Source organism: Sinohyriopsis cumingii, chromosome 18 (assembly GCF_028554795.1).
Source record: "Sinohyriopsis cumingii isolate HCF-2022 chromosome 18, ASM2855479v2, whole genome shotgun sequence".
In the NCBI taxonomy this organism is placed as follows: Eukaryota; Metazoa; Mollusca; class Bivalvia; order Unionida; family Unionidae; genus Sinohyriopsis; species Sinohyriopsis cumingii.
Genome location: NC_142978.1, coordinates 73,266,526 through 73,278,946, shown reverse-complemented (window position 1 = coordinate 73,278,946; position 12,421 = coordinate 73,266,526). Strand labels below are relative to the sequence as shown.

Here is a 12,421-nt window from a genome sequence, read left to right as displayed (position 1 = left end):
ACACAGGTGACCATTAGGACAGGTTTGACTGTATATGTAGAATTTAGAACAAGATATGCATGTTGGTATGAGTTATGTCATGATCTTTCTATCCACTCATATCGTATCCCAACATTAATGGCAGTGCTTTGGTCTAATATTGAATTATTAATAAACAGAATTTCTCATGGTTTCAAGAGGACATCAGTTGTAATAATTAATATTCTTCTGTACAATGTGTTTAGGGCATTATGACTGGAACTCTTCCTGACAGTGAATTGAAGATGGAGAGAAAACATTTCAAGACAATAGAGCTTGCCACAAACAGAGCTTGGTAAGCAATATTTGTGAAATTCATGTGAACTTAGAGTCTGATCTCATTATACCATATGCATTTGCACAAGACAGCTGGGAACAATTTGATCATTCATGGTCTTTTTAAAAAAATGTATAAAATGTATGAATGCTTTTTTAAATGTTCATTTTCTTATTCCACTCAGGGTTATAAATTCATCTTCCAGAGTGTTTGTTTTTAGATATGCAGGTGGTATATATGATTCACTTTGTCTCACTCTCTATCCATCCTTTGTATCCATGCTATAACTTCTGTACTACTTCATTCCTAGAGATTAAACTTATCATGTGTTTGCATCATGGGATTAAATTTTGTTTCACTCCAAAACTAGGATCCTGTGATGTTCTTTAAAGTATATATGATAAGCTGCTTTATTATGTTTAAACCATAATTCCAATACCTTGTCACCTGTTGCCCCAAACTTACACTAAAAGTGCAGTTCAGAAAGAATGTGTGTCACAGACCAAAATTGCTTTACTGTGATTTGCTTTCCTGAATTTATTCAAATTTGCTTAACATTTTTCTCCATCATTCCTATCTGGGGTGTATGCTCATACTACTACACCCATTGTTTTAGCATAAACAATGAGCCAGTTTGCTGACATTTTCTGGTCTCTGAAAAGTCCATTTTTATTGAAGAGTTGAGATCCTTGGAATTTACATACATAGAAGGTAAAAACTGTGTCATCTGCAACCAATATTTGTTTTAATATTGTTTTAAAAATTGAAGAAAATATAAAATGAAAGTAGTGTAACACTTATAAATCGATTCAGGGGAATGTAAATCTAAAAGTTATAGAATTTTACAGGAATTATTTGGAGCTTAATAGAGATGATGAGTTATATTACTAATGTTGTCTGAAAAAAATCCAGTGTTAGTAAAGAAAATCCACTTTGCTTTGAAACACAAACAAGATAATGTTGTTAGGGACCCCTTTGTGACGGTCATGTCCAAAATTATAAGTAAGGGAATTAAATAACTAAGTTTTGTGCATTTTTTAATATCCTTGGGGATTTTCATAACCATCTGTATGGATGCCAGCTCACTTGGTTGGGGTGACCCTCTCCTGCCTACCTTCCTAAGAGTGGTTGTGATAGGCCGGTTGGGATAGGCCTGTTTAGGAGAAGTTGTTGCTTATCAGCCTCCTGGAGATGAAGGCAGTCATGAATGCCTTTCACTATGGCAGAAGATGTTAGATGGCAAGAGTGTTTTCATTTCATATCTGTTGTCAATTACATGAAGAAATAAGGATGAACCAAGTCATAGATCTGTGCTTTCCATTTTGGTATTGCCTCAGGTGATGTCAGTGTTGACAAAGTGGCTAACTATAATATATGTCAGGAAGGCTCAATGCCCTGGTGTTTGGCAGAACTGCTTATATTGAGGATGGCCACAGATAGAGTTATTTGTGACAGGGTACAACACCAGGCTCCCATCCTCAGCCAAGCCATATCCAGAAGCTTGGGGCATTTAGGCTCTTTCCCTGGAATGGAATTGGCTAGTGGCATATACCTTCCCACTCAGGCTGCATATCCTCAGAATTTGCAGAGACTGATAGAATTGGAATGACAAGCGGGAAAAGTTATGGATCAGTGACCTTCTGAATCTAGCTGTGGAGATTCCCAGGAAAATCTGGTCATCACTGCACCTACTGAACAACCACAAATGTAGATTTTTGATGCAAATTTGGAGTTCCTGAACCTGCATGCATGGCTTATATCAAGCAAGCCATCTGAAAGAATCACTTCTCAGAGCAGGTAGTGACAGATTTGTTAGTGCTAAAAACCTCACCACTCTGAAGGCTTACAAAGGCGAATGTAAATTTTTCTCCCAGTGTTGTGAGCAAAAGCATATGAACTGATTCAAAGCTTCATTACCACAAATAGTGACTTTCCTTCTCTGGATACTTGAAGAGAAGAAGCTAGCCCCCATGACCCCATCACTATCATGGGCTGTCATTCCATGATATAAGATGTGTTCAGGCATCCATTATGCACATCCAGTAATAACCTGTGATGATAGGGATAGCTGCAATTTGAATGGTTGATTTGTTGATCACCTGCCTTCCTTCCAAGTGACTGGGCATGGTCCCTTTACAAGCAATCCATGCACATGAACCTCAAAGAGTTGAGCCAAGGTGAATAACTTTAACTTTTTTTAGGCAGCAGACACTATTTGGGAAGGGCACTTTGATCCTTGCCAATCAACTCTGCTGGATTTGTTGACAATGACACATCAGAAATACACCTCTCTACACCTTGGATGGTAGCATCAACTTCAGTTGGGTGGCTAGATTTGTATATTTGGGTGTCATCAGCGTACAATTGGTGAGACACTGGATGATCATCCATGACACTTGAGAACAGCTGAGTGTACAGAATTAAGAGAACAGATCTAAGAACAGACCCCTGTGGAACACCACAACATAGAAAAACTGGGCTGGAGTGTATTCCATTTGCAGATACAATTTGTGTCCTGTTGACCAAGTAGGACTTGAACCACAGTAAGGCTGTATCATGAATGCCAAATACATGCTGGAGACAGTGAAGTAATATATCATGGTCTATTGCGTCAAATGCTGCAGACAAATCAAGGAGGGTGAGGACTGTAATCTTTCCGCTATCCAACGCAGAGAGAATGTCATTAACTACTTTTAGAAGAGTAGTTTCAGTACTGTGGCAAGGGCGATATGCAGATTGTACATTGCTAAAAAGACGGTTTGAATTTAGATGAGATACAAGCTGGGATAGAACAACCTTTTCTAAGATTTTTGTATATGAATGGTAGATTAGAAACTGGGTGGTAGTTCTTTAAATTATTATGGTCTAGTGTTGGTTTCTTCAGCAGAGGCTTTACAATGGCAATTTTGAAAAATGATGGGAATTCCCCAGATGAGAGAGAGGTATTAATAACATCAGTTAGTGAAGGCAATACTGGATCTAAGCACTCAAGCAGCAGTGATGTTGGAATTGGATCAAGTTCACATGACTTTGGTGCACTCTTCATCAGGATTGTACGTACGAAATCCATAGAGACAGGTCCAAATGCTGTTAATGGTTGCTGCTCAAATTCTGTATCCCAACTGTATGGTGACGATGAGTCAATTGAAATTGTGGTGTCAAGCTTATCTCTAATGGTTTGTACTTTGTCACGGAAGAAATTTGCAAACATGTCCGGAAGGTCGACTGGAGAGAAGGTAGTTGGAAGTGGTGTAGATTTGTTCCTCGACTTAGCTTGTTAGTAATCTCGAAGAGCTCTTTGCAGCTGGAACTTTCCGTGATCTTAGTAGTGTAGTGGGCTGAATAGTCTCAATACATATGCCTTTCACCCAGCTCCTGATTCCAATGGTTGTTTGGGAGATATGGGAATCTGAGTGCAGACAACTTATCCTGATCCCTACTCCCACTTCAAAATATGGTCTTTTTTATCTAGCAGCAGAGATTCCCAGGAAAATCTTACTATATCCATACTTGCTGAAATGAGTGTTCTTAACCTGCATGCTTGGCTCATATCAAACAAGCCCTCAGTAAGAAACATTTGTGCAAACAATTGGTTCATATAATCCCTCTGGCAGGAAGGCCCTTCACTTTAATAGCTTATGAGGAAAAATGGCAAATCTTCCAGTAGTGCTCTTAGTAGAGAAACACTTAAATTGAAATATTTCAGTATCATAAACACTAACTTCCCTCTATTGCTTTTTGAGAAGTTAGCTTCAGTCACAATCAAGGGCTATCATTCCATTATTTCCAACACATTTTGCCACCATGGAAGGGAGGAGAAGGTCAGAAGAAAGACCTCTGACCTTCCAATCACTTTTGGCTTCTCTCAGTTGAAGGCCTTTGCCTTTAGTCTCAAATAAAACTTGTCTTGAGTTTTTGACTTGTTTGAATAAGGCACCCTTCAAACCATTGTTTAAAGCCACATTGACTCATTGTTCCTGCTTCCTGGTCATCCTGGCCTGCTAGCGGGCAGAATCAATGACTTTTATTCTATATCATTGGACCATGACAACCTTTGTTTCATTGCCAGTGATGGGAAAGGGTTCCTATCATGGAAAACCAGCCTTTTTGTTTTGAGACTGCTTATTTTCTTAGACCCTTCTTCCTAAAGCTATCTTCAGGACCCTGCCAGAGCAATGAAGTAGAAGATCTTGCTTGTTCTTATCACTAGAATGAAAATTGACATTATTTCCTCTCAGGTTCTCTCATCCTGGATTCTTTGGATTATCTGCTCAACCAGCAGGGAATTAACGCTAGGCCACATGAATTTATTCTGTATTTCAATTGATGAGGTTAGGGAAGTCACTGCCAGCCTATTGTTTTAGTGAAACTGCTCCCTGATGAACATTATTGCTGGGACATAATCATGCTTCTATCTGAGTGATATTTCATCTCAAAAGGCACAGTTTGACCTGGTGGGGTCTACATCAGTAGTGCAGCAGGTTACCTTCCCAGATCCCTTAGCAGTTTACCATGACACTGGTTACTCTACTTGAATTTATTTGTTGAAGCTAATTTTTCCTAAATACTAATATGTATTTTCATTGCTCTATGCTTTCCTTTGCCCATATCTCACATAAAGCATAAAGTTGCTTCTGATACATTAAGAGACCAAAGTCAGTGTCAGCTCTGTGGCAAGCTATGTAACTCCATCCACCGTTGACCTATCCTTCTAAAGGATTCTCATCAGAAATGGGGACACTACATTTTTTACAGCATTCTCATCAGATAATGTATTTGAAGAAGAAGTTTTTGAAGTCAAATATATTTCTTTGATAATATTTAACTGATCATGATATGGACACTACCTCCCAAGACCTCTCCACAGTTACATTCTTGGCAAAGCATGCACTTCCACTCCAGTAGTAACTAAGGAATGGCAGGTTTTCTGTACCAATTACTCTATCCATGAGGAGACCACTCTCACCTGACCTCCTTCAGCAAAGAAAATCCAAAAGGCAACGTTAATGTTTTGTTTTGCTGGCTTTCCATGGTAGTGGAAGGACACTGATTGGATTATAATTAGGCAAGTTTTATCAGAGAAAGATATTTTGCTTGAAAAATTGGTTTCATCACATTTGTTTAAAAAAAATAAAGGTTTACAAAATTATAAAACTTATGGTCACATGTGTTTCATGTTTAATAAATTTTAATGGAATTTATTTTCATGCCTTCCATGGGGGACCATTAAATCACTAGCATTTATCTACTTTAAAATAACCCACTATCTGGTATGTCATGTGATCATATAGGGCAAAAAATTGGCTGCCTATGCATCCATATATAATTTATAGTCTTTTTATTACACAGTTTTGCTCTTTTTGAGTAATATTTGTGATTTTAGATTGAAGTGTTCAATAAAATGTCATTTTGGTATCCAGTTCATATTACGTTTATAAAACTGATTGAGTGATTTTAATGCTTTGTTCACACAGGCTAAATTTTGTAAATTTCACATGAAATTGGTGCTCACATAATGTTTGCAGACTATGAATTTTTGTAGCTCCAGTGGTTACCATTAAGAGAAGGGGACTTACAGGTTATCTCTTGATTCATTTGCAGGAATATTTCATTTGACCTGGTGTCAGTAGTCTTTCCTTATGATTACAACTTTGCTTCATGTTTTGAGGAGGTAAGTTGGTTTATATTTCTAGAAAATTCATGTTGATAGTTCTATGAAAATTTTAATTACTATCTCTTTGCGGGCAAAGTTAAAAAGGGATATTGTGTTTTTAATTGTTTATTCCTGTGTTCATTTGTACCTCAGTTTGTGTGTTTCTTCATTATGTTTTCTTTGTTGCACCATCAGTTTCTTGAAAATTACATTCTTTACACTCATGACAACTCCTATGTGGATGCACCTCAATAAGAGTAACTCTGTCATACTAAAGTTAGGTCACTATGACCTAATTTTGATTCTTGAGTGACTTTTGTATTCCAGTAATTTGTTATGCACTCAATATCTTGTATCCTATTTTACCAGCACTCATGAAATTAGTAAGTGGATGCATCTCAAGTAGAGTAAGTTAGCCATGCCAAAAATTAAGTCACTATAACTGAAATTTTACAGTTGAGTGACTTTTATATTTTAAACCACTCATATTTTATACCCCTAATATCATAGACCATATTTAATCTATACTCATAAATTCACTCATTCATAAATGTACATCTCACATCTCAGGAGTAATTTAAGCATATAAAAACTAGGCCACTGTGACCTAATTTTCATGCTGAAGTGACTTTTGTATTTTCAGCCATTCATTTGTTATACTTTCACTAACTTTAGATCATTTCAGCTGCACTCATAAAATTGGTATGTGGATTCATCTCAATAAATGTAACTCAACCATATGAAAACTAGGTCACTCTGATCTAATTTTCCCACTTGAGTGACCTGTGTATTTTCAGTCATTTTGCCTGTGAAAATTTGTATGTGGATGCATGTCAGCAAGATTAGCACAACCATTCTAAAACTAGCTCACTGTGATCTGCAGAGAAAGAGGTACGTAATAGGTTGCATAATGCATAAAAGTGAGAATGACATAGAACATTTCAACAATAGAAACAAAATGATTGGCATAAAATTTTTAAACTCCCAGAGCAATAGGAATACTGTGAAACCCCACTATGACATGATGATTTAGATCCAAAAAGTGCTATCATGTTATGTACTGTACCATGCTACGTTCAACGAAAGGGAGGTAAATTAAAAAAATATTATACATATATCATGCACACTATGATGAGGGAGGTGTCTCAGTAGGATGCAAAACTATGGACTTCATTGATGCAGTTACCAGCTTGATGCATATTAAATGAGAAATGCTTAAAACACTTGTAACATGTTTAATATTTAATTTTTGACATAGAACCATTAATTATTACGTATATATATGTATAACAAAATTGGCAACTGAAGTGTTGGTATAGTAGATGTACTTACTATAAATAAAATCACAAAAGCACCTCAAATATAATTGTTCAAAGGAGAGTTACTTACCTAAACCAACCAGGTCAAGACGATGTGATTTTCATGTTTGAGTGATGTTTTAATTTCAGCCATTTGTTTGTTCCTATGTATCTTAAAGGCTTTTTATGCAGATGAAATGTGCTTATGTTGTTGTTGTTGTTGTTGTGGGGTTTAACGCCATATTTCAGCACATGATAGGCTATGCATTGAGGCCAGTATTAATGGTGGAGGAAGAACCCGGTAAAACTTCGGAAAGAATCACCGACCCATGAGAAGCTACTGGCAAGCTTTCTCACATACCCATATTGGCTGAATCCTAGACTCGAACCCATGCAGACAGAGGTGAGATGGCAGTGATCCATAACAGCGAGCGCTTTAGACCACTTGGCCACTCGGGGCCCCCTGAAATGTGCTGATCCAACCTCTGGTGGTTATATTAAAAATCTTGTTACAGCTACTCTTCCTGAATTTCAGACTTTTGTTTTCATTAAAAGACTCCTTATGATAATGTATCTAGTTGTGCTTAAATGAAAATAGTGCTGAACTAACCTTCAGCATAGTCATGGCAGATACAGATCGAGGAGCAAACAGGAAGGTCTAAGTCAGACTATACAGAACTCTAATATGAACTGAACTCAACTGTGGCTCAAGTGTGCTTGGATCGGGTTGTACCTGCAATTTCTTGATTCGATATACCATCAGAGACTTAGAGCTTGCCTAGGAGCATTTAGAAATTCCCCTTCAGAAAGCCACAGTGTAGAGAAAAATAGCCATCACTTGATCCTAGAAGAATGCAGCTGGTTCTTCATAAGCTACCTAACTGCCTCTTATCTGTTTTATGATGTTATCTTCAATTCCAAATACCAAGCCTTTTTCACACAATTCAAATTTCATTCCACCATTTGGCATAAAGTTCATCCACGTCTAGAGTTTGAAAAAAATAATTCTTTCAAATATTGCAAAATTCTGTATTTCTTGATCACCACATTGGTTATCAAGACTGCAAAATAATAGTTGATCTTGGCAAATTCAACAATTCCTCAACAAATACTCTTATTTTTCAGTGTCTTGTATTCATCCATTTTAAAATGGGCTTTTCTGGATACTGATTTCAAATATCATATAAATCAGCATGGAAAAATATGTAGAATTATCATTCCACATAGAATCTTCATGCCCGTCATATTTAATGTGGCATCACTTGTTTAGAACAGAATCACAGAATTGAGGTTTACTGGATATTGGATATGCATACCTGACTTTATCATGCCCACCTGTGGGGTGAATACAGACCAGTGTGCATACTTCTCTTACATCAGTACACATTCTTGTCCAGTGTATTGACTTCTACAATGTGAGACAAAAATATTTTCAACTGATCAAAATGAAAAATGTTTATGATTATGTACCACCTGAGAAAATTTTGTACTGTTTGATGGAATGGAGTTTATATAACAGAGTTTGACCATATATTTTAATGATTTTACATTTTTTACCTTTATCTTTTATTTTGTGTATACTTTGCAGAATTTTAACATGTTTAGCCTTTAGAACACATAATTGAGTACATCATATTTTTGTTTATTTGAAAGACTAAGTCTTCCTTGATCTTTTTGCAGTCTTTATGTTGAAATTTGTGTAATTTTACTTTCAATTTGCACCATATAACCACAGTTGTACTGATATACAATTACACTGTACAAGTACAACTCTTGTACTGACATATAATTACACTGTACTAGTACAACTGCTGTACTGACATACAATTACACTGTACTAGTACAACTGCTGTGTACTGACATACAATTACACTGTACTAGTACAACTCCTGTTGTACTGACATACAATTACACTGTACTAGTACAGCTGCTGTTTTACTGACATACAGTTACACTGTACTAGTACAACTGCTGTTGTACTCACATACAGTTACACTGTACTAGTACAACTGCTGTTGTACTGACATACAATTACACTATACTAGTACAACTGCTGTTGTACTGACATACAATTACACTATACTAGTACAGCTGCTGTTGTACTGACATACAATTACACTATACTAGTACAACTGCTGTTGTACAGACATACAGTTACACTGTACTAGTACAACTGCTGTTGTACAGACATACAATTACACTATACTAGTACAACTGCTGTTGTACAGACATACAATTACACTATACTAGTACAACTGCTGTTGTACAGACATACAATTACACTGTACTAGTACAACTGCTGTTGTACTGACATACAATTACACTATACTAGTACAACTGCTGTTGTACTGACATACAATTACACTATACTAGTACATCTGCTGTTGTACTGACATGCAATTACACTATACTAGTACAACTGCTGTTGTACTGACATACAATTACACTGTACTAGTACAACTGCTGTTGTACTGACATACAATTACACTGTACTAGTACAACTGCTGTTGTACAGACATACAATTACACTATACTAGTACAACTGCTGTTGTACTGACATACAGTTACACTGTACTAGTACAACTGCTGTTGTACTGACATACAATTACACTGTACTAGTACAGCTGCTGTTTCTTTAATTGTTTGTCAAGTTTTAGTGCAGCTTTGCTGATAGTGGAACATATTTTGGAGGTTTAATTTATCATTGAAGTGGCTCAATTTCTGAAGAAAAAAAGAATCTATAAAATATTACTTTTAAAAGAAGAATAATTCAGTATAAAAGTGAATTATGACGTAAAAGATCAATAATGAATGCAGCAAAAATTTGACGGAAAGCAAGATTAAGAACAAAAAATTCCATGTTGCAGCTTTTGAGGGGTGACAAAAGTAGGTATTTGAATATGTCATCGTTGCATGGGCTGCTTAAATGCAAAAAAGTTCTTTTACAGTAATATAATCCATGGAAAATTTAAAATGCAAATTAATTTATCTTATTTTTTATTCACCTGGCCTTAAGGATGAATGTATGAAATGGTTCTTTATCCATCATGAATTGTTAATTCACAGTTGTTGTTTAGAACTTCTTTAAAACCATTTACATGATTTAATAAGGAGCATTTTGGCATAAATTCTTTAAGATTTGTTTCAATGATGCTGAACTATCATCCAATAAAGCTGCTATTAAAAAAATAGAAAAACTTATGAACAGTTTCTTAAAAGCCAATAGACAGAATTTGACCAAATTTGGGAGAAGGCATGAAGGTCTGTGAATTTTATTCATATGATGCTGATCCACAATAAAATACGGCTTGCAGTTACTAAAAATTGAAACACCTTAAAATGATTTCCTTTGAAAAACCGCTTGATAGAATTTGACTGGATTTGAAAGAAATCAGACGAGTCTGAAGGTTTTATAAATGTATACAAATCCACCATCAAATATGGCTAGCATTACTAAAAATATATAGTCCTTTAAATGGCTTCTTAAAAAACACTTCAGCAGAATTTGACCAAATATAATGGAAATCATCCTGATATTACATGGCAAGGGAGAGAATTTGTGTATGTGCACTGAGGAATTAGTTCACAACACTGTATTCTAGTTCAGGATGTATTTATTATTTATAATAATACACCTCATGCTCGACCATAAAAAATTAAGTTATAGTTTCCCTTAGTCAAAATTTGATTAGCAGAATTGGAGAAAATTTGATTGAAAGAATCCTGAAATAAATGGCTTTCAAATCTGTATTAGTGATGCAGATCTGCCTTCCAAAATGGCTGCCATTTCAAAACAGACCAAAAAAATGTTAAAGCTGTTCAGCAGAATTCAACAATTGTAACAGAAAGTAATTTGGCCTAAAGGCCTTTTAATAGTGGATTGACAAAGCAGACATACCATCAAATACAGATGAGGATACAAAAGTAGAAAATCTTGAAATGATTGTTTACATGACATATAGTACAATCAGTAGCATTGGAATTAATCCTGCTGACCTATTTTTTTTCTTGACCAACTTCTCTTGCATTTAAATCAGCCAGGTGAGCAATATCATGCTTTTATGGGTCTTATTTTACTTCTTGTACTGCCTTGTATCTTCTAACATTTTTCACTGTCCCATTGACATTTTGTGTTGCCGCTAGATTTGGAGGCAATGGGGACGCTGCATTTTTTACAGCATGTAGTTGGTCCTGTTTGAAAACTGTGCCAATCTTATCGCACAAAATGGAGGGAACAGAGAGGATGCAGATCTGACCACCATTATATCTGTATTATTTTGACCACCATTATATCTGTATTATTTTGAATGCTTTTGAAAACCAGATATGTTTAACTTTGTTTTCAATTGAAAAGTCACATGCATTTTTATACTTCATGAAGACTAAGAACACACTGACTTGTAATTCTGTTATTACGTGAAAGGTCATGCCTTGTATTTTTGTACTTTATCAAGATTATGAAGACACTGACTTGAACAAATACATTGTATATCAACTAGACTTTGTATTTAGTCACTCTTCAGTGTACAAATGAATTTCAACTAGACTTTGTATTTAGTCACTCTTCAGTTGACAAATGAATTTCAGCTAGACTTTGTATTTAGATGCTCTTCAGTATACAAATGAATTTCAACTAGACTTTGTATTAGTTGTTCTTCAATATACAAATGAATTTCAACTAGACTTTGTATTTAGTTGCTCTTCAGTATACAAATGTATTTAAACTAGACTGTATTTAGTTGCTCTTCAGTATACAAATGAATTTCAACTAGACTTTGTATTTAGTAGCTATTCAGTATACAAATGTATTTCAACTAGACTTTGTATTAGTTGCTCTTCAGTATACAAATGAATTTAAACTAGACTGTATTTAGTTGCTCTTCAGTATACAAATGAATTTCAACTAGACTTTGTATTTAGTAGCTATTCAGTATACAAATGTATTTCAACTAGACTTTGTATTTAGTTGCTCTTCAGTACACGAATGTATTTAAACTAGACTGTATTTAGTTGCTCTTCAGTATACAAATGAATTTCATCTAGACTTTGTATTTAGTAGATATTCATTATACAAATGTATTTCAACTAGACTTTGTATTAGTTGCTCTTCAGTATACAAATGAATTTCAACTAGACTTTGTATTTAGTTGCTCTTCAGTATACAAATGTATTTCA

At 35.4% G+C, this 12,421-nt stretch overlaps 1 protein-coding gene across 7 annotated transcripts in view; it reads left to right on the top strand.

Annotated features, from left to right (window-relative positions):
• The window catches only part of LOC149776973 (protein hobbit-like), a 210,728-nt gene that overhangs the window by 66,250 nt on the left and 132,057 nt on the right, over positions 1–12,421 (top strand). For all 7 annotated transcript variants that reach the window (XM_089941697.1, XM_089941696.1, XM_089941695.1 and 4 more), the window contains exons 22-23: positions 225–313; positions 5,897–5,966. In XM_089941697.1, the coding sequence (XP_089797823.1) occupies positions 225–313; positions 5,897–5,966 (159 nt within the window). The remainder of the gene's footprint in view (positions 1–224; positions 314–5,896; positions 5,967–12,421) is intronic.